Source organism: Neofelis nebulosa, chromosome 18 (assembly GCF_028018385.1).
Source record: "Neofelis nebulosa isolate mNeoNeb1 chromosome 18, mNeoNeb1.pri, whole genome shotgun sequence".
In the NCBI taxonomy this organism is placed as follows: domain Eukaryota; kingdom Metazoa; phylum Chordata; class Mammalia; order Carnivora; family Felidae; genus Neofelis; species Neofelis nebulosa.
The window spans coordinates 7,727,466-7,749,579 of NC_080799.1; the positions used below are offsets into that span (position 1 = coordinate 7,727,466).

Genomic DNA, 22,114 nt, shown 5'->3' on the forward strand with positions numbered 1-22,114 from the left:
GAAGGGCAGAAACTGTGATTTGGGGTCCCGCACAGACCCCAACACAACAGGGGGCACAGGAGATGCAGAAGTAGCAAGGCTGGCCCCTGCAGGTGTCCCTGAGGGTGGGCAGATTGGGAGCAAAGGAACAAAAGAGGGCAACAAGGGCTCGCAGGGGTTTGACCCCATCCCCATCTTCCTGTTTGGAAGTTGGGGGAAGACATTCAGGTGGTTTCCCCTCCCCTTCGGAAGAGCCTGGGAGAACCTGCCCGGGCAGCATCTTGAAAGGGGGAATTGTCTTCCCAAGGACTCAGCCCAGGGTGTGTGTGTGTGTGTGTGTGTGTGTCTGTGTGTGTGTGTCTGTGTGTGTACCCGTGGGGGGTCCACATCCCTCACTCCAGCTCTGCCCCCCCCCCCACAGCCCATGCAGACTTTCCCCCCATTGCCTCTAAACCAACCCCAGCTGCCAACATCTGGCCCACATCTGTCTCCTTCATCTAACTGGACCCCCACCCCAGCCAATGCCCCCCTATACCCCTTCAGGGGGCTGTGGGGCAGGGCTACAAGCTCAAGGCCTCCCCGGGTGAGGCCCCCTACCAGGGCTGGGGAACCAGGACAGGGGAGGGAGGGGCAGCCCCACCCCGGAGGTGCCCCAGGCTCTTGGCAGAACCATCTGGAGCCGTTAGAAGCAGCTGCCAATGACTCATCTCCCACTGCCCCCACCCCACCACCTCAGACACACCCTGGGGCCCGGGAACCAAGCCTGCAGCCCCCCGCAGCCCTGTCTCCAGACCTCCGACCATTCTTCCATACCCAGGCCGCACTCTCTGCGGAAACCTGGCCCATCCCCCATCCCCAATCACCCCCAGAACTGCACAGTTTCCCAGTTTCTTTTATTTATACAAAAAAAAATTGTTTTAAATATAATTTAAGATCCCCTCCAAGCACCGGTGTCTGTCTCTGGTTTCCACCACCACCTCACCCCTCCCACACCCCCTCATGGACACAGCTTGGGGGTACTTGGGGGCAGGGAAGTGTCTGGGAGTTGTGGTGTGACCAAGGCATTGTTCCGGAAACAGACACAGCGATGAGGCCCTGTTTCACCCTGGGCAAAGGAGGCAATAATGAAACGGGCCCCTCCAACACAAAAGGTTATGACAAGGACGGTGGAAGAACAAACAACAACAAAAAACAACAAAAAAAGGGGGTGGGGGGAGTAAGGCCAAAATAAAAAATAAAACTCAAAAACCTTCAATATGAAGGCAGCAGATGGGGGAGGACCATTTACAAGGGAAAACTGAGTTCGGGGAAGACAGCAGCAAGGTTGGGACATCCAAGTCCAATGATTTTGTCACTGGGCCACGACACCCCTTCCCGCCTCCGGCCACGATGCGGCGCTCTCCACTCCCGAGCTCCCAGGCTAGTCACCCTCTTCTCTTTGGTCTGCAGGGCAGTGCAGTGACCCTTCGAGGTGAAGGGGGGGCGGTACGTGGGGCCCTAACTGGGGATCAGAGGGAGGTTGTGGGGATCGTGCCCAACCACCCCTGGGAAGTTGGCAGATTATAAGCGCTTCCTTTCCCTCTGATCACACCCAATCCCGAGGGAAGGGCTCCCGCACCCTTGGCATAGGGTTCCCCGCCTGGGGGGCGGGGGGGACATGTGATTTCTACTCTCATATGGCAGAATCCTCAAATCCTGTCTCCAAATTGCCAGCTCCCCACCCCCATGGGTTCAAAGTGCAATCCAGTGGGGCCTAGGTATGATGGCCTCTTGGGTCCCCATCCGACTCTGTCCCAGGAAGAAGGGGAGCGGTGTCCCCAGCTGGGAGTTCCTGCCGCTCCAGAGCAGTGGGGCCAGGCAAGCAGGTGCAGGTCAGTACTGGGGGGTTGGTGCTCCCGACCCACCCGGGGCTCCAGGCTTGGCCTGGGACTTCATGTGCTGGACACTGGCCAGGATTTTCTTCTGGTGTCCCGCCAGAGTGACTCCAATTCGGAGCAGGTCCCTGGGGAAGAAGGGAGAGCTAGGTGAGGCCATAAGGCTCCCAGGGAGGCTCTCTTAGCTCCAGACACCGAGTCTTGCCTCAGGACTGTCAGCCAATCAGGAAGGCCAGCAGGGGAGGGGCACGTCAATAGTTGCCAATAGTTGCCGGCAGTTTCCGGAGGATTTAAGAGCCGGGCCTCAGTCCTTCTGCACAGCCGCAGTAGAGGGTGGGGTAGGTAGCTGAGCAGGGCTGGCTGGTGGGAGGTTGTGGGGGCCACAGGTTGGGGCTCCAGCAAGGATTAGGAAAAGGCAGAGAATCAGCGAAGGGGAGGAATGAAAGAGGGAAAAACGCGCAAAATGAGGTTGAGGGAAGGGGCTGCACAGATTGCTTTAGAGGAAAAAAGAAGTCAGAAGAAAAGGTCTCAGAGAGAGGAAGAGCGGGTGGGGAGGAAGGGGGGAGGGGCGAACACGAGCTGCCCCGCCCCGCCCCCCCGCCCCCCCCCCCCTATCCTGAGGCCTGGAGCCTGAGATAAGGGAAAACAGCAGAGGTGGGAAATAGAGAGCATGAGTCTCCTGAACAATCAGGGAGCAGGGGGTCCATGACCTGCCCTGCGGGGAGACTGCCTCCCACCTCCTGGTTCCAGATTTCTCTTCCTTCCACGTGTTATTCAAACCTGGCCTGAGAAAAGAGCCTGGGAGGGAAATGGGAAGGCAGAAAGGTGGAGCGCCAGAGGGGCCGACTGGGGGAACAAAGTGAGAGGCAAGTGAGAGGCGTTGGAACCATAAAACTATTTAACATTAAAGCTGGAAAGGATCTCCAAAACCTAGTCCAACCCTCTCCTTTTATGGGTGGGGAAAACAGCCAGAGTTGTCACTGTTAATGTGAGAGCAGAACCCGGAATGTAGATAGATACACAAGGATAGATACCTATGGTGCGGCAGGGCCATGGGGTGGCGCAAAGGGGTGAGCTGGGCAATGCCGGCCTGGGAGATTCTGTAGGCTCTCAGCCCCCAGAGCTGTTACTGCTTGTTTTGGTGGGGGTGGTGGTGGTGGAGACTCTTGATAACAGGGTTTGCACCAGGAATCTCCCCCAAAGGTCCCTGCTAAACCTGCGGATCTGATTCTGGTCCCCAGGTACCCCTTAGCCACCACCTCCAGCTTCTGCCACGACTTACTCAGCGGAGATCTGGCTGACCAGTTCGAAGGAGCCAAAGCCAGCGGCTGCGAAACTTTCTTCGTATCTTCCCATCTTGATGGCTCGAAGCCACTCACCCACAGAGCCGAAAGCTGAGTAGTGAGGCTGCCGCTGATCCAGGAGTGGGTGCGAGGCCCTGGGAGGCAAGGATGGGGAGGGGCGCGCTGAGCTCCAGGACTACATCAGGTGGAGACTCTGAGCCCAGCCTCGGAGAAGCAGGCAGGGACAATCCCACAAACCACCAGAGGGACGGATACTTCTGAGGAGGAAGGGCGGGGTGGCGGGGGGGGGCTCTCAGGTGGTGGCAGAGTGTGGGAAGGAAGCCCGCTGTCTGGGATCCTCACCCGCCATTCTCCCTGGCCACGATTTTGAGACTGGCTGGGTTGCGGATCATCTTGTCGAGGGCGCTGACCACCTGGGGGAAGCGGGGCCGTGCGTTCCGGTCCTTCTGCCAACAGTCCAGCATGAGCTGGTGCAGGGAAGTGGGGCAGTCTGGGGGTGGGGGCAGCCGGTAGTCCTGTTCAATGGCATTGATCACCTGGAAGGACAGGTAGGAGCACTGGGTGAGTGTCTCCCGGGAACACTGGGGTGCCAAAGGACTCCCAGAAAATGGGGACTTAGCAGATGCCGGGAGAGGTGCCATAGCCCCTGAGAATGGCAGATTTGGGGTGGGGGTCCTTCTGGCCGGGGCTGAAGCTGGCTGTGGCTTGAAGACCCAGTGGCTCTTGGGCCGTGATCTAGATGAGTAACTTCCCAACCCTGCCCTCCTCTGTGTCCTTCTGTGACCAGACGTGCTGTATCAAAGTCTTGGATACAAAGATCAACTCTACTCTGTGCCACCCTCAAGGACAACAGCGATTAGCTCTTTGGGGACCCCACTCCCCAACCCATATCCCAGGAGAGAGAACATTTCAGGTAAGCTTGGTAGGACTATAGGACACTTACATCCTGATTGCTCATGTCCCAGTATGGACGTTCCCCAAATGACATGACCTCCCACATCACAATTCCGTAGCTCCAGGCATCACTAGCAGATGTGAATTTCCGGAAGGCGATGGCCTCGGGGGCTGTCCATCTGATGGGAATCTTTCCCCCCTAAAGATGAGGAGGGAAAAGGTTAGCTGAGGGACTCACAGGACCCAGGCATTTGGCCCCCTGCCTTTGCCTTCCCCCAGGCCTCCTTTCTTTCTGGGACCCAGACACATAGCTCAACTCTGTTCTTTTCCTGGACACCGGAAGTTGGGTTCCCTAAGTTGACCGCCCCCTCCATGGTCTGCGCCTACATCCTGACCCTGAACTGGAGCTGCCAGTGCCTCCCACCTTTCCACCTGGCCCTGAGAACCTAGTTCATACGCAGGTCCCCCAGCCTCACCAGAGAGCTCGTGTAGGTGGGGTCAGAAGAGTTCTCCTCCAGGAAGCGGGAAAGCCCGAAGTCGGAAACCTTGCAGACAAGGTTGCTGTTGACCAGGATATTACGGGCAGCCAGGTCTCGGTGGACGTAGCTCATCTCAGCCAGGTACCGCATGCCTGAGGCGATGCCCCGCAACATGCCCACCAGCTGGATGACGGTGAACTGCCCGTCGTTCAGCTGGAGACCAGACGAGGGAGAGGGCACCATCAGGCCAGCGCACCTGCCATCCCCCCTTCCTTCCGCTGACCTCCCAGGTAAGCCCTCCTCCTTCCCAGGTAAGCCCTCCTCTTTTCTCTTACTCTGAGCTCTCTCAGCTCTCACTACAGTAACCTGACACGATGTTCAAGATTATAGGATTATTTTTAACTTTTCTTTGATTTAGGGGTGCCTGGATGGCTTAGTCGGTTAAGCGTCAGACCCCAGCTCAAGTCATGATCTCACAGTTCGTGGGTTTGAGCCGCACGTTGGGCCCTGTGCTGACAGCTGAGAGCATGGAGCCTGCTTCAGATTCTGTGTCTCCCTTTCTCTCTGCCCCTTCCTTGCTCGTGCTCTGTCTCTCTCTTCCTCTCAAAATCATAAACATTATTAAAAAAAAAAAACTAAAAAAATCATTTTCTTCTGTTTAGCCTAGGGCAGGGCTTTATATCCAGGGAGCATCAACAAATCCTTTTAATCTAGTACTTTTTTTTTTTTTTTTCCGGTTTTTTACTTTTTAAAAAAATGTTTCTAATGTTTATTTTTTTTATTAAAAAAATTTTTTTAACATTTATTTATTGTTGAGAGACAGAGAGAGACAGAGTGCGAGCAGGGGAGGGGCAGAGAGAGAGGAAGACACAGAATCTGAACCAAGTTCCAGGCTCTGAGCTGTCAGCACAGAGCCCGACGTAGGGCTTGAACCCATGAGCCGTGAGATCATGACCCGAGCTGAAGTTGGAGGCTCAACCGACTGAGCCACCCAGGAGCCCCTAATTTTTTCTTTATTTCTGACACAACTCTTTTCCCCCCATTTTTTTTTTTTTTTTTTTTTTTAATTTATTTTTGGGACAGAGAGAGACAGAGCATGAACGGGGGAGGGGCAGAGAGAGAGGGAGACACAGAATCGGAAACAGGCTCCAGGCTCCGAGCCATCAGCCCAGAGCCTGATGCGGGGCTCGAACTCACGGACCGCGAGATCGTGACCTGGCTGAAGTCGGACGCTTAACCGACTGCGCCACCCAGGCGCCCCTCTTTTCCCCCCATTTTTAAGTAGGCTCCGCGCCCAGGACAGAGCCCAGTGCAGGGCTTGAACTCAGGATCCTGAGATCAAGACCTGAGCCGAGATCAAGAGTCAGATACTTAACTGATTGAGCAGCCCAGGCGCCCCTACTATGTTCTTTTTATTTGGAGGCAACAGAGTGGCGACAGTTGAGGTGTGCCCTAAACTACCTGTCTACAGGTGCAGATGCACTTGTGCTGACCCAAAGAAAGCTTGCTCAGCCCTCTTGGACCAGCTGTGTGTAGCCTGCAACACAGCAGTGAAAAACTGGGTGCGATCAATGAACACGGCGCCAAAGCCAAGACCTAAAGCCTGACCTTGACCTTTACAGAGTCTGCTCTCACTGGATCAGCCAAACAGTTACAGTGGACAAATCCCATCCTCTGGATTCAGCAAGCACGCAGGGGACCCTTGGCAGCCATGTAGGGCCAGGGCCAGAGTCCAAACCCTGAATTCTGAACCCTCCTCTAAGCCTGCCCCTGTCCCACACCTCAAAACTCAGCTTGCAGAAACGCCGCTGGCCAGATGCTCGGGGCAGACGCCAGGGTTCTCTGCGATTCCTCTCTTCCTCACCTGCCACTTACAATCCATCAGCAGGTTCTGCTGGCCCTGCCTCCAAACCACGTCCCGAATCCAGCCACTTCTCCCCATCCTGCTGCAACTGCTGTGCCCCAAAGGAGTGCGAGTCTCCCCACTGGCTCTTGGCTCTTGGCTCTTGCCTCCCAGCACACCAAAGGGAGCTCCTAAAGTCACCTCTCTTGCCGAAATCCCTCCAAAGGCTTCCCCTTGAACTTCTAATCAAATCCAAACTCCTTACTAAGGCCATGAGGCCCACGTGCTTCTCCTCCATCTGCTCCTGGCTGGCTCTCTCTCATCTACCCAAATGTCAGCCCAAATGTCCTCTCTTCTTCTTCTTCTTTTTTAAATGTAATCTCTACACCCAACGTGGAGCTTGAACTCACAACCTCGAGATCAAGAGTCGCATGCTCCACCGACTGAGCCAGCCAGGCACCCCAAATGTCATCTCTTCTAAAATAGACCCTCCCTCCCTCTCTTGGCAACCAGACCTTTGTATGGTACCAAGGAACAGAAGCTTGTGTCCACAAGGAAGGGTCAGGCCGCCATCACACTACCCCAAGGCCTGCCTCAGCATCTCTCCTGATGAGAGCCAGATAGCCTGTCTCTGGATGGGGTGTCATGTAAGGTACACAGCACCCCCGATGTAGGCTGGCCACACGTATTTACTTTTAAACTTATCAGAACATTAAATCTATCTTCTCTTAAAGGAAGTGGAGAAACAATGACCTCATAGGGAAGAAGCTGATAAATCCAGAAGGTGAGACATTCAAAGGAATAAGAGGCCCAGCTTTTCAGAATGTCAGTGTGTCACAACAAAGAATGGTCCTGGATTTAGAAGAGGCTCAAAAAAATAACCACCAGGAAAAACAAAACACAATAAAACAAACAAACAAAACCACTAAGTGCAATGCTTGAACTAGATCCTGGTTTGGAGGAACCAGGAGGAAGGAGACATCTGGGGGACACCTAGGGAAATGTGAATATTGACTGGGTACCGGATGATCCCGAGGAAGCATCATAATTCTGTTAAATGCAATATCTTGCTCTGTAGGAAAATGCATTTTTTCCCCCAAAAAAGATGTAAAATTAAAAAATAAAATAAAATCCAGTGAAGCCTGTTAAAGTGATGAAAATTAAAAGAAACTCTTCCCCATCATCTCAAGTCACTTTTCCAAATTATCTGTATTTAAATTTTTTTTTTTTTTTTTTTTTTTTAGAGTGACAGAAAGTGGGAGGGGAGAGGGACAAAGGGAGAGAGAATCTTAAGCAGGCTCCATCCACAGAACCCCACTCGGGCCTTGATCCCACAACCCTGGGATCATGACCTCAGCTAAAAATCAAGAATCGGACACTCAACCGACTGAGCCACCCTGGCGCCCCCAAAATATCTGTATTCCAAAAGCTTATTTGTTTACTTGTTAATTTCCAGTCTCCTCGATTATACTGTCAAGGGCAGAGATGTTCATGGCTTTATTCCCAGGACCTAGGACAGTGGCTGATGTGCCAGGTGGCACTCAGGAAATATTTGTCAAAAGGACAAATGACCATCCTTCCAAATCTTGGGGTCAGCTCGCCCCACCGAGAGGCCATTGACACTCACAGCCAAAGGAAAAGCCAGTCCCAGGAATTCAAGCTGTCCCGAAGGAAGAACAAAGGGCAGAGGAGGTGTGATGCCCCACGATCGTGCCCCACGATCTACCTTGGTTCTGAGCTCTTTGGCTGTGCTGGGGGAGTGAGGGGGGTGCGGGAGGCTGGGGGCAGAAGGCTCACCCGCAGGAAGGAGTCCAGGGCGCCGTTCTCCATGAACTCAGTGAGGATCATGACGGGCACGCTGTTGGTGACCACGCCCTCCAGGCGGATGATGTTGGGGTGCTCGAACTGGCCCATGATGGAGGCCTCACTTAGGAACTCCCGCCGCTGCCTCTCCGTGTAGCCCCCTTTCAGGGTCTTGATGGCCACACAGCTCTCTTTCTTCCCAGGGGCCTTGAGCCGCCCCCGACACACCTCGCCAAACTCACCTTCAGGAAGGACGCTGAGGGTCAGCCCTCCTCTGCCCACCATCTGGCCCTCCTTTTCCTCCCACAGGCGCCCAGCCTTCCTCTCACCTGCGCCAATCACCTCCTCAATCTTGACATAGGAGACATCGATCTCTTTTGCAAACTCTCTTACAGCCTCATTAGGGTCTTCGTAAGTGAAGGGGTCAATGTAGACCTTAGTACCTGAGGGATCACACAGGCCCCGTTAACCGAGAGGCAGCTTCCCATGCACTCAGATGCCTGGGTTCTCGGCTCACAGCTCTGCCCCCAGTCCTGCTTCTTTCAGGACACGCCTACCCACCGTGCCCGATGAGATACTGTCCGTGTTTGTCTGAGTATTCAGCTTCTCTCCCGCTGCTCTGCTTCCTGTGGCCAATGGGAAAGAAAAGGTAAACTGAATCCCACATCTGTGCGTTCCCAAAGGGACAGGACCAGGGGGAGGAGGAGCGGGGATGAGAGAAGCTTCCAAGAGAAAACAAGTATCCTGGGACATTGAGGGAGGTTTGCCTGGAGCGAGCGGGCAGGTGGACAGCTACACGGGCCTTCCCAAGGGCCTCCAGGTGCCCAGAGCCCTCACCTGAGGCACAGGACGGCGATGACGATGACCACCAAGACCAGCACCACACCCACGACCGCCGTGCCTGCGATCAGGGCCAGCTGCTCCCGCCAGCTCTCATTCTCTGGGGGAGAAAAACTGGTGATCAAGAGAAGCCGACAGCCCCTGGGGACCCCACACCAGCCGCAAGGCACGAGCTGTGTTCCCTGGCGAACAGGCCCCCAGCAGGGTGGGGGGTACGGGGAAGGCGGAGGAGACACAGGGTCCGGGAAGCACAGTGGTTTTCGGACTGCTTTCCACAGGTGGGGGCCCCTCCCAAGTCCCTCAGGGCAAGGGAGGAAGTTTCCAGACCTAGTTGCGGCAAGAGCAGTTTGATTTTGTTCAGTTACAGATACTGGTGATCACAGAAAGTCCCCAAGGGCTAAAAATGAAAAGGTTTGTAGCCAAAAAAGTGGAAGTAACCCAGATGTCCATCAACAGATGAACGGATATATAAAACATGCTGTAGCCATACAATGGAATATTTTTCAGCCATAAACAGCACTGATACACGCTATAATATAGGTGAATCTCGAAAACACTCTCCTAGAGGTGCCTAGGTGGTTGAAGGGCTCAGTCGGTTGAGCATCTGACTCCTGATTTTGGCTTAGGGAGACCCATGATCTCAGGGTCATGGGATCGAGCTCCACGTCAGGCTCCAGCGTGGAGCCTGCTTGTGATTCTCTCTCCCCCTCTCTCCACACCCCCCACTTCTCTCTCCCAAAATAAACTTGAAAAAAAGAAAAAAAAGAAAACATTATCCTGAGTGAAGGATGAAGCCAGTCTCCAAAGGCCACAGAATGCACGGTTCCTGTTTGTATGAAATGTCCAGAATAAGTAAATCCACAGGGACAGAAAGTAAATTAGTGTTTGCCAGGGGCTGGGGGTGACTAAAGGGCTATAGTATCTCTCTTTGGATGCTGAAAGGTTCTAAAATTAATTGTGATGGTCACACAACACTGAATATACTAAAAGCCACCGAATTGTACACTCTAAATGGGTGAATTGTATGGCATGTGAGTCCCAGCTCAACTAAACTGTCAAATGAAAAGGCTCAGAAAGCTACTGGGCCAAGCATATTAAATTTTTTCTTTACATTTATTTATTTTTGAGAGACAGAGTGAGACAGACCTCGAGCAGGGGAGGGGCAGAGAGAGAGGGAGACACAGAATCCGAAGCAAACTCCAGGCTCTGAGCAAGCGTTCAGCACAGAGCCCGAAGCAGAGCTTGAACCCATGAACCATGAGATCACGACCTAAGCCGAAGTCAGATGCTCAAATGTCACCCAGGGGCCCCCCGGGGCCAAGCATATTAAAATGAATAGGTACGGGGTGCCTGGGTGGCTCAGTCGGTTAAGTGTCCGACTCTTGATTTTGGCTCAGGTCATGATCTCATGGTTTGGGAGTTTGAGCCCGGCATAGGGCCCTGTGCTGACAGCGGGAGTCTGATTGGGATTCTCTCTCTGCCCCTCCCTTGCTCATGTGCTCACTCTCTTTCTCAAAATAAACAAATGAATAAATAAAATAATAATAATAATAAAATGAATAATAAAATAAAATAAATAAAATAATAAAAATGAATAAATAAAAATGAACAGGTGTCACCTCAGTTAATCCTTGGAGCCCTGTGAGAGAGGCCTCGGGATATTTCCACTTTGGGGGGAGGAGAGAGGTGGGACTTAAGGAAGGGTCAGGCTTCTGCCGAAAGTCACACAGCCGGAAAGCCACTGAGCAGGTCTCCCCTCCCAGCTATACGTTTTGGTTTCTGCAGCCTATGCTCTCCTCACTAGGCCAAAATGCCTTGTGGTTGAAAGAGGAGCATGGGAACGTGACTTTGGGGGTCCTCCAAGGGCACGGGCGAGGCCCGCCCATGCCCTGCTCCCCAGGCTCACCGTCCAGCTGTGTTTGGCTGTGGTGCTCCTGGCCGAAGGGCCCGTAGCCGGCCTCGGAGCGCGCCCGCACCTGGACCAGGTAGCTGGCTCCCCGTTTCAGTCCCCGCAGCTCTGCCCGGTTTTCAGACGTCTTCAGGAACCGCACGCTGCTGGGGCCCTCTGTGCCCTGTCCGAGAGGAGGAGGGGCTGGCTGTAAACCAGGCACCCCTCCCGCCCCCCGCCGTGTTTCCATTGCTCTTCCCACCTCTCCCTCCCTGCTCTGAGCCTCCCCCATCATTACATCTTGGTTCCCCTGTGCAGCAAGAGGGGCCTTATGTATCCACTGTGCTGGGTGTTTGGTTTTTATCATAGCATTTAATCCTTGCAGCCATTCTGTGGGGTTGGTACCTGTAACTGACTTACAATGGGGTTATTAAACTCAGAGAGGCCAAGGGGCTGGCCCAAGGTCACACAGCTAGTACTCAGCAGAGCTAGAATTCAAATGCCTATTGGATGCCTGTAATTGAGGTGTCCCAGTCCCCAAACATGTCCCCCTGCCCACCCCAAACCCCCAGGGGCAGGTCCTGCTCTCACCTTCTCATGGTACTTGACCTCGTAGTCCAGCACGGCTCCGCTGGGTGCCCGGGGAACAGCCCAGGCCAGGCTCAAGCTGCTGGGTGATGACCTCGTCACCCGGATGTCGGACACTGGGGGCGGTACTGTGAGGGAGAGGACAGGGTAGGGTATTTGCTCTTGACAGGTCTGTTCCCCGTCTTTCCAACTCTGCCTCTGCTGGCTACACCTGTGTCGGTCCTCCAGCTGTTCCAGGAGTTGCCTCTGACTCTGCCCCGTCCTGAAAGCCTGCCTGCCTCGGCACCGTTTTTCACTCGCTGTGTCTGCCTCTTGCCCTGCAATCCCTGACTTTCCACGCTTCCCGGCGGCCTCACTGCCCCACCACCGACTTTTGCCCTTCAGGCCTTGGGGCCAGCTGCGTCCCTTCCAGCCGGCTCGCAGTCTCACCCTCACGGTCAGTGGTGACATTCACAGCCTCAAACGGGACAGGTCCGGTGGCTAAGGAGGACACCCCATTCGAGGCGGTGACCTCGAACGTATAGGTGAAATCAGGACGCAGCCCACGAATCGCCACCCAGGGCTCCACAAGGTCCCGGGGGCCAGGGTCGAAGGTCAGGTCTCCTCCGCAGGGTGTGCAGGACCCCCCAGGGCGGCACTCCCGGCAGCGCAGCGCATACGTGAGGTCATCTCGGCCCCCGGACTCGAGGGGGGCGCTCCACTCCAGGCGCAGGGAGGAGCCATTCAGCCGGGGAACCACACTTCTCGGAGCAGAGGGCGGCGCTGTGGGACACCAGGGAGTCAGGCTGACCCGCTCAGCAGAGAGGGGCAGTGGGGCACGCAGGCAGCCTCATGACTTCTTGTCTTGGCTGGGCACCAGCAGGCCAGGGCCAAGAGGAGGAAGGCCGGAGAGGCTGGGAGCTGGGGTGGGTGTCCACCCGCCGCCCCAGGGGTCACTGGTCACTTACTGGTACAGGGCGCACCCCGGGAGTCTGTGAGGGCCCGGAAGTACCCAACGCGGCACTGGCAGACGGGCGAGCCGACGGTGTTGGAGTGGCTGTTGGCTGGACACGACTGGCAGGACCCCTCCCCAGATAAGGGCTTGAAGGTGCCTTGGGCACAGGCTGAGAGAGAGACAGCGTTCATCAGAAACATTCAGCTGCTCTTAAAGTTGCGTGGAGGGCACACAGGGAGCAGCAAGGGAAGAGCTCAGAAACTTCGCCTCTAAGAGAGGGAGACCCTCCCTCCAGATCAGGGTTTCTGACCTTTGTTAACCTCGACACCCCCTACAAATACCCTCTGGCAGTCTGGTAAAACCACAGACCCCTGCTCAGAATTATGTTTTTAAATGCACACCACTAAATACACCGGGTCACAACAGAGGCCAAGTAAACTGAAATACGATGATCAAAACATGAGAAAAACAAGTTTGTGCCACAGGAATGAACGTGTTTTCTTTATTTACAAGGTAGAGTGGCAGGCCCGATGGCCACTGTAATACTGAAGCCCTGATGGGCAAAAAAATGCAGCTAGGACATTCCTGAATCTTCTGGAACGGGCTGGAAAAATAGCTGTGATTCGAAAGGTGTGCAAGTCTCAGGTCCTGCTGTGACTGCTGGGCCCTGTCACTATCAGAGGCCAACTGCAGGTGGAGGTGAGTGACAGTAAGGTCATTTTCTTTTCCACAGAAGTTCCCAGATCCCTTAAGTTCAATCTACAAAACCTGAGTTTTGCACGCACACGCTAGAGAAAAATAGCTAAGTGAGAATTCAGCCTCAGTAAATTGGAGGAAACCATAATGAACAAGAAACAGAGACCACGATGCTTTTGTCCTCAGAGCCCAACAAGGTACCCTCGTCCTGCGGTCAGCCCTGCGTCCCTCATCCCTCATCCAGAAAAGAATTGGGGACATAGTTAGGAGAAAGGGTGTGAAAGAGCTCAGAACTATGCTGGGGGCTCTGTAAACAGGCCCTGTGAGTGCCCTTGAGAACAGAGAAATGTTCAAAATGGAAATTGGAGTGGGTCCAAGAGCGGGGTATGGACGAGCTGCATGGGTGGGCAAGCTTTACGGAGAAGACGCTGGGCCTCACCTCGGCACTTGGTATTCCCCTCGGCGGCCTCGAACCCTGGGGCACAGCTGCAGCCCGTAACCGGCTGCTCGGCCCACTGGCCATCCTCCCGGCAATAGAGGCTGGGGCTGGGGCCGGGGGTGGGGACGGCATCAGCCACACAGCTCCCCGCCACGGGCACCACAAGCTCCCGAGGCACAGTCTCCGGGAAGCGGGTGAGGTTCACGGTCAGCTGGGCGCACTTCTTGTAGAAGAGGTGCAGGGACAGCAGGGCCATGCAGGCACCCTGGTCCTGGAAGGCCAGATAGAAGCCAGCCTTGGTGAGTGGGCCCAGACGCAGCGTCTTCACGTTCACCTTCCCGGTTGCCTCGGCCCCAGGGCGCTTCCGGGTCAGGTGCTCAGCAGCCACTGTGTCCACCTGCCAGGAGCAGGGAGAGACTCATTGCCAACTGTCCTCCACTCCCCGAGGGCCTGGGGGACTATTTTCTTCTTCCCAGCTCACCCTTTCCCTGACCACCTCCGTTCCTGTTCCAGAGCCTTCTCTCCACTTGCCTGCAGGCCCCAACATTACCCATTAATGCTTGCTGAGCTCCTATGATGCGTCCATCCTCTGTCCTGCACCCCCTTTCTCTTCACTCATTCACCCTACAGACATTTATCAACACCTGCTCTACGACAGGCCCCTGGACTTGGAGCCGAGGAAACAGGAACGAAGGAAACAGAGAAGTTAAAAGCATGATGAGATCTGTAGCTGGCGGGAGACCCCAGGGCAAAGGCGTCCCGGGGGAGTTGAAGCTTGCAGGGCAAGTAGGAATCGGATGGAAGGCGCAGAAAGGAGTCTCTGAAGGGCAAGGTGTACTCGGAGAAGGCGGGAAGTGGCAGAGGTGGTCTAGACGACCCCCCCCCCCGGGGGTCCTGGGGGCAGCTCAACTACACGTGACTGCTCCACCCAGCCAATCACCTTCTTTCCTCTCCAGGCTGCAGCATCCTGCTTCCAGGCCCCAGCGCCCCCGCAACCCCCCAGGGCCTCGGAAGCTCAGCCATTGCCCCTGGACCACAACGGGCCTGCCGCAGTCCCACACTGGCCGGCGGCTGGGTCCCGGGTGCCCGGGTACCTTGATGTAGGGGTTCTCCATCCAGGCTGGCGTGAAGGCTGTGGCCGTGTCAGCATCGCTCTCGAAGTAGAAGACAGTGAAGGTCTCCTTGCAGGAGCGCCCGGCCCGGGTCAGGGACAGGCACTCGAGCATGGTGAAGCGAAGCGTGGCATACACGTGGACAGCTCCCCGGCGCGGGACCCAGCCGGTGCGCAGCCAGTGGGCCAGGCCCGGGGCCCGTTGCACGTCGCACACCTCGTAGGTCCGAACGCTGTGCTGCTCTTCATCCAGGCCGCTCAGCTCCTCCCACTGTGGGGAGAGTGGGGGTAATCAGCTTGGGGGCTGCTTGGGGGTGTCTGTGATAAAGCAAGGAGGGGCTCAGGCTGCTGTGATCTGGGGGCTGGCGGCATGGGAAGCAGGCCAGCACAGGTACCTCCTGTCCCTCCTCCTTCGGCGTCCCTCCAAGCCCCAGCTCCTGGGCCTGCCTCCTACCTGCCCCTCCACCTGAGGGAATGTGACCCACTTCAGGTCTGCAGTTTCCAGTTTCGTGTTCAGCAGGGTCTCTAAGACAGACAGACAGACAGACAGACAGACAGACAGACAGAGACAGTCAGCACTGGGGGAGACACCAGGGAGACCAGATCCCTGGGAACTGACTGAGTCAGGTGGGTCCTCTGAGCTCCAAGCTGGTGGCATTGGGGCTGACTGAGCCGAGAGACAAAGAGGGGAGCAAGTCCTGTCCTCTGCCACCCTGTTTCTCATCTCTTTATTGGAGTGCCAACCCCACCCCTCACAGCTGGCAGGCACCGGGCTGCCCCCCTCCGAATTCCCTGATCTAGGCTTCCGAGAACCGCTCTGCCCTGAGGAAAGGGGAAGAAGGCCAAACAGCTCAGACAGGGTTAAACTACTAGAACCCCGACCTGGCATGACCTGAGGGAGGAGAACCGCAGGCAGGGGGATACCCCTCCCTACAGGGCCTGCCTCACCTCCACTCACAGTCCCTTCCTCAAATCCAAAGTCACTGCCTCCCTCCCTGCAACCCCATTCCTGCTCCAGGCTCCCACCTCCTTTTGGGACCAAACACTCCAGTCCTTTAGATCCCTGAAGGTGGTACTCAGCTGCCCAGGCCCAGCCCTGCCACCACCACCCCCTGCCCCCACCTCAAGAGCTCGCTGCTGTCAGAGGAGGAAGTGCTGGAGGCCAGGACGCTTGGGTTCCCGCCCTGGCCCCTGCCTGCAGAGGCCTCACATCTGGATTTGGTTACGGGAAGGAAAAGGGGAGGAGATTTTAGGGGTGTGTGTATGGAGGGGTGAACACACCTGGCTCCGCTCTGCTCTGGTCTCTGGGGAGGGGCATCGGGGGAGGGGTGGGGCTCTGGCGGAAAGGGGGGATTAGGAGAAACATCACAGCCCCTGGCAGTGGAGGGTAGAGGGAGGGTAGGGGAATCCCCTGGGAGTCAGTGCCATGTGGGAGGCCCCCAGGGGAGCCAGCAGCACACCTGGGACCAGGTTCCCCCTACTCACCCGCCTGCCTCCCTCTGCCCCTGTGGGGGCTGCAGGGGAGAAGGGAAGGTGGGTGGGTGGGACAGCCTCCTCCCAGGGGCCAAGTGATGTCCACGGAGGGCAAGGGGTCAGGCGGGACCCCAGCCAACCCGAGGTGAGGCCCGGGCCCCCGGGGGTGGCAGGAGCCAACCCGGCTAGCTGGGGACAGGATGCCCGGGTTCTGGGAAGGGGGTGGATAGAGGCTGCCGTCTCCACCCTCCATTGTTCCAGCCTGGATAGTGTTTTCCTGTCTCCAATTTACACACTGTCTGTTTCAGGGCTGTCCTCAGCGCTCTGAGAGACTCACTTTCTCTCCTCCTATCTCAGGCTCAGAGGGCCTGCCTCAATCTGTCAATTCTCTTGCCTCTCACCTCTCTCCTCCACCCTCTGTCCACCTCCATTTCTGTCACTATACTCCCCTAGGTTTTCCGTCTCCAGCCTTTCACGTTCACTGGGGCACGTGGTCCTGGGCAGGTTATCTCACTCTTCTAAGCCTCAGTCTCCTCATCTGTAAAATGGGGGCAACAATCCCTCCCACAGCAGGGCTGTTGTGAAGGTGAAAATTTAAGGTGAAAATTTAGCGCAGGCCTCGGGCTGGGAAGGCACTTACTTAGCAGCATGAAAACATTCCCCCTTCCTCCTTTGCCTCTTTCCTTCCCTCTCGCCATGCTTTGCCCTGGGGCGTATCTCCCCACTTTGTCTTCCTTTCCCTCACTCAGTTATTTCCCCTTCTTTCTCGGAGCCGGGCAAGGGTTCCCTCTCCCCCTCCCCAGCCTTTGATCCCCAGCCCAGAGCAGCACTGCCCAGCCTGGTGGAGAGGGGTTTCCAACTGCCTTTGATTCCTCCTCCTCAGCAGCCCCCCCCCATGACCCCCCCCCCCCACCAGAGACCCCTTTGATTCCAGGCAGTGAAGGGGGGGAAGGAGGCAGCTCATTGAAAGGAGATTAGGGCTGTAGGAGGAGGGTTTATAGGGCTCTGGGCTCGGCTCCCCCTCTAGGAGATGAAGCGAGGGAAAAGACTCCTGGATGAAGAAACATCTGGGAGGAACACAGAAAAATCAGAAATCTAGAGAGATTGGTAGCTATTAGGCTAAGTTCAGGTGACCCAGGGGCTGTGAAGGTCAGTTTCTGCTGGCCTGTGGGGTTGGAGAAGGGGGCCTAGGCAGGACTAGTGCAGGTCTGGGGTCTAGACGGCATTTAAAGGGCTGAGGTGCAGCCTGGGGAAACCAGGGAGGGGGCCTCACGGCAGCAGAGGCAGTGGCTTGGAGACAGATTTGGGCGTTTGGAGGGTGAGTTTAGAAGGTGGCCCAGCTGCCAGAGGCCAGGGGAACTGCAGGATCAAGGTGTGAACGATGAGGAATGGGGGTGGGGGCAGTTTTCTGGCCTAGCATTCTGCCTGGTCTACAGTTGTTCCTCCAGAAACGTTTCCTCATGTTTGGCAGAGGTGGGAAGAGGGGACAGAAGCTTTGGAGACAGTTTGAAGGTTGTAGGAGGGAGAAAAGGAAAGGCTGCCAAGGGCGTACGGAATCAGGGTTAAGAATTTGGGAAGCTGGGGCAGGGGCAAGTCCCGGGACGGAGCTCCACTCCTTCTCCTTCCCAAACAAAAGAAAACTCCACTCCCCGCTGGGCCGCCTCCTCCCCGCCCCCCGCCCGGTCTAGCACTATTGGTCCGAAGTGCTCAGGGTTGGGGTGCCGGGGTAGGGGCAGACCGAGGCCGGCTCCCTCACTCCGAGGCCCAACTTTGGGGGCCCCTGGAGTGCCGGGGTGCCCCCTGGGAAACTCACCTTCTAAAGCCGCGACGAGCGAAGCCCAGCAAAGCAGAGCCCGGAGCTCCATGGCGCCTTTCTCGGGTTGGATCCGATCCGAGTTTGGGGGGCACTAGCCCCCCCAGGTCGGACCCCCCCCCCCCGAGACGGCAGACACCGACTCCCCTCCCGGGACCCTCGGTCGGGGCCCTCAGCGCGGGCCCATGCGGGCGCGCTCGGCACGGGCACCGGGCGGCGGCGTCCAGGTGTGGCCCCGCGTCCCCGCCGCGCGCGCGGGCGGGCGGGGGGCGTCCTCGCACTGGCTGCGCCGGGCGGGCGCAGAGCGAGACGTGGCTAGAGCCGGGGTCCCTCCGGGGCCTCGGGGTCCCGCCCCGGCTGGCTGGGGGTGGGCCGGCCGCTCGCGGTCTCCCCCCCTCCCTGGAGTGGTGCTGCTCGCGCGCCGGGCCGGGTGCGCTCCGAGCCGGCCGGGAGGGTGGGAGCGGAGCGGGGACAGAGCGGGAGGGAGGGAGACTGCGGCGCGGGGCCGGGCGGGCCGGGGCTGGGCCGGGTTGGGACTGGGCCGGGCGGCGCCTGGCCGGGGAGGGAGGGGCGCGCGGGGGGCGGGGGAGCTCCCCCCTCCCCGAGTCCGGGCTCGGCGTGGGGGCCGGGGCGCGCTGATTGGAGAGCGCACTGCTGAATAATTCATGAGGGAAGCAGAGCGGGACGCCGAGCGGAGCAGGTCGGGAAGTTGGGAGAAAGTTTGGAGAAGGGGGAGGGGCGGCGGTCGCGGAGCCCGGGGACCGCCCAGACGTGCGCGGTGGCCGTGCGCCCTGACGCGGACCGCGCGTGTCGGGGCCGGGGCCCGGGGACCCCCGGGGCAGGTCCGAACCCAGCACACGGCAGGCAGCGGAGAAACACACCCAGCAGCAGCACGGAGGGCCGCCCGGACGTGCGTGGAAAAGTGCACTACTCACTCGAAGCCCGCTCCAACCTTCTTGCGGACTTTGGATTCTACTCCTGGATGCGCCCACTACGCCATAGTTGGCGCAGGGGACCATGTTTGGGGGAAGTTTCTGAGGATGGAGGGTGGCGCATTGGGCTCCCGAGACAGCGATCGCTGCTTAGATGACCCTGGAGCGAACGTTCACACAATCACTCAACAAACATTAGGTATGGGGACCTGCTGTGCGCACAACCTAGCGAAGTGGGGCAACTGGGTTGAGACGGGGAGGAGTATAGAAAAAAAGGAAGCAGGAGTAAATAAAAGGTAGGTGGGACCGAGAGTAAAGAGTCTGGATGGATTCCCAAATCACCATCTTCACTCTCACTGTCGCGTTGGGGAGAGCTCATTGCCGCCCGCAGCCCTGACCCCTGGGGCTGGGCCGGGGCTGCTGCTGTCTTTCCAGAGGCTGTTTCCTGTCTGGCTCCTGGGGGCCCTTGGGATGGCTGGGAAGGCCCTTCCTCTCTTTGCCGCCTCCCCACCCCCCATCCCATCAGTTAGAGGGGAGGGTCCAGGAAAACAGTGCTCCTCCCACCAACCCCCTTATAAGTCAGGTCACCTTTGGAGGGGGGGCGCTGCAGGAATCCGCCAGTGAAGAGCTGGAAGAAAAGGGTTTAACTCAGAAATTTAAGGGAGACAGAGTCTGGAGTTGCTGAGGAGCCGAGAGAGTGAAGGAACACTCCTTGCTGCCCAGGACTTTGGGGAGGGAGGTGGATGGAGGGGGGGTGAGGAGACTGCCAAGCGCTTCTAACCCCCCCAAGAGGACAGCTAGGCCTGCAGTGACCTCTTGTCCCAGCGCACTTATCTTCCGGCCACAAGTGTGCTCCCCACACCCCTGCCCTTCCTCATGGCCCTGCCTGGGTCCTGCTCCGGGGTGGGGGGTCACGGAGGGCAGGAAACAGCCGGCTTGGCTGGAGCCAGGCAGACCAGGCCAGGGCCAGGAATCCCCTCCTCCCTCCTTGATCCAAGCCATATCTCCCTTCTCTCACTCAGCTTCTCCTCCAGGTTAAACACCCACCTCCTCACTCGGAACACACACACCTTTCCCTGGTTCTCACTACACACTCAAATTCTTTCCTCCAAAAGTTATGTCTCTATCTCTTCCTGGGCTCTGTGCTCAACCTCCTTGTGCCCTTGATTGCTTGAATTGTCTTATTTGGTTGGGACCCCTGATGGGGTGGGGGGTGGATGGCCTGAATGGTAAAGAGAGACCCACACAGATGCACAGAGAAATGAGGCAGGGGGTAGTGAGGGCTGATGAGACAGAGGGGTGCAGCTCACTGCAGATTCGAACCCTGTATTTCTGACCCCTGAGAACCAGGCCCCCTCAGCTATAGGGAAGAGAACTCAGATAAGAAAATACCCAGTTGAGGGGCGCCTGGGTAGCTCAGTCCGTCAAGTGTCCAACTTCGGCTCAGGTTATGATCTCATGTTCATGAGTTCAAGCCCCAAATCGGGCTCTGCGCTGACAGCTCAGAGCCTGGAGCCTGCTTTGGATTCTGTCTCCCTCTCTGTCTTCCCCTCCCCTGTTCACATTCTGTCTTTATGTCTCAAGTATAAATAAATATTAGAGAAAAAGAAAATACCCAGTTGATCCCTTATCATGGGGTCCTCAGTCCCCACCCCTCTCATCATGTAAGCCAGTTCCCAATATCTAATGTATACCAGTAAAAGAATGAATAATGGGGCACCTTGCTGGCTCAGTCAGAAGAAACTGCAATTGTTGACCTTGGGGTCATGAGTTCAAGCCCCACATTGGGTGTAGAGATTATTCAAATAAATTACATAAACATAAAAAGAACACAAAAAATAAATAAAGGAATCAATAAAATAAAGCTGTTATTAAGCATCTGCTATGTGCCAAGCGATCACTGTGCTAGTTTGCAGATTTGTAAAGCAAGGCTCCTGGCCTCAAAGATCTTCTAATGGGGCAGGAATCCCATTATTTCCCCTTTCCTTGGAGATGATATCTGAGCTTTTCACTCCAATGCTCAGGAGTGTCTATCCTGTGAGTGTGAAGTCATTTCCTCCACCCTCCATCCACCCAGGACTACTTCCTAGCAAAGCTAATTCAGTATCTACTGTATTACATTACGTAAGTGAGCAGCCAAATCACTACCTGGATGGATGCTTGTGGAACAGACCTGAGCAAATCTCGGGTGCTCCTTCCTTCATTATTAGAGTGCTTCACTGACCTCTCACCCCAAAATTAGGCTGTCACCCCCTGTTCCTTGCCTATGATCATCGCCATGGCAGTACCTGTGTAGAGCATCCCCACCCCAACAGCTGGTCGGGCTTTTAAATTATTTATTTATTTATTTATTTATTTATTTATTTATTTATTTATGTTTAAACGTTTATTTATATTTGAGACAGAGAGAGACAGAGAATGAACGGGGGAGGGTCAGAGAGAGAGGGAGACACAGAATCTGAAACAGGCTCCAGGCTCTGAGCTGTCAGCACGGAGCCCGACGTGGGGCTCGAACTCACGGACTGCGAGATCATGACCTGAGCCTAAGTCAGACGTTTAACCAACTGAGCCACCCAGGCGCCCCTAAATTTTTTATTTTTAAGTATATATCTCTATACCCAAAGTGGGGCTTGAACTTACAACTTCAAAATGAAAAGTCACGTGTTCTACCAACTGAGCCAGACGGGTGCCCCAGGTTTCCTTTTTGCTACCCACATCATGACAGTTATTTGGCGCAGTGTTGGAGTTAGGACTTTCCCTATATGTAATAAACAACAAATCATCCCTTTCACTGAAAATTCTAGAAATTGTCATTCCTCCCCCCATATCCCAGTGCCCTTCATAGCGTGCACCTCACCCTGTCAAGTCTAGAGTTAAGTTTAGTGGAAGCCCATGAAGTTTAAGCTTCCGCACCCCTCACCTGACTGCCCCTCCCACTGTCCTGGTTAATGAGTGCCATCAATTTAAACAGTTTTTAAGGTGAATTCCAGCACAAGAATGTTTGAAATAGCCTGAAATCTTACGGCCCTTGCACAAAGGGAATTTGGTAGAGGTTTCAACATTGCCAATAATGAGTTGTAAACCTCAGTGAGATCTTTATAAACTTTCAATAATGAAAGGAAAAAAAAGTCAACTGGCCATAATAGAGGGAAGATGGAGACAAAGAGAAATAGAAAGTAGTATTACAGAGTCATTATCATATGAAGAGGTAGCCCCAGTACACA

General features: G+C 55.9%; 1 protein-coding gene and 1 long non-coding RNA gene across 2 annotated transcripts; one reads left to right on the top strand and one right to left on the bottom strand.

Annotated features, from left to right (window-relative positions):
- Positions 1 to 855: 855 nt before the first annotated feature.
- On the bottom strand, positions 856 to 18,446 carry EPHB4 (EPH receptor B4). Its single transcript, XM_058711338.1, has 17 exons — positions 17,959 to 18,446; positions 15,127 to 15,197; positions 14,656 to 14,943; positions 13,562 to 13,958; positions 12,440 to 12,595; positions 11,922 to 12,254; positions 11,496 to 11,620; positions 10,923 to 11,088; positions 9,014 to 9,116; positions 8,738 to 8,802; positions 8,506 to 8,619; positions 8,171 to 8,418; positions 4,528 to 4,743; positions 4,101 to 4,250; positions 3,500 to 3,693; positions 3,136 to 3,291; positions 856 to 1,981 (listed from the first exon to the last, which is right to left on the bottom strand). The coding sequence occupies exons 1-17, from the start codon at positions 18,008 to 18,010 to the stop codon at positions 1,852 to 1,854; spliced, it is 2,964 nt and encodes a 987-aa protein (XP_058567321.1). The 5' UTR covers positions 18,011 to 18,446; the 3' UTR covers positions 856 to 1,851.
- LOC131501343 (uncharacterized) lies at positions 3,689 to 7,543 on the top strand. The gene is made up of 3 exons (XR_009256758.1): positions 3,689 to 4,070; positions 4,513 to 4,820; positions 5,816 to 7,543. It is a non-coding gene; the product is annotated as an uncharacterized LOC131501343 (long non-coding RNA).
- Positions 18,447 to 22,114: the final 3,668 nt, after the last annotated feature.

Bases quoted from the DNA above. Each gene is read 5' to 3' on its own strand.
- EPHB4 (XM_058711338.1), bottom strand. From the start codon at position 18,010: ATGGAGCTCCGGGCTCTGCTTTGCTGGGCTTCGCTCGTCGCGGCTTTA. The intron at 9,117-10,922 runs GTGAGCCTGGGG...TTTCTCCCCCAG, and splicing joins CAGCCAAACACAGCTGGACG to AGAATGAGAGCTGGCGGGAG. The intron at 3,292-3,499 runs GTGAGGATCCCA...CTTGCCTCCCAG, and splicing joins GTGGCCAGGGAGAATGGCGG to GGCCTCGCACCCACTCCTGG.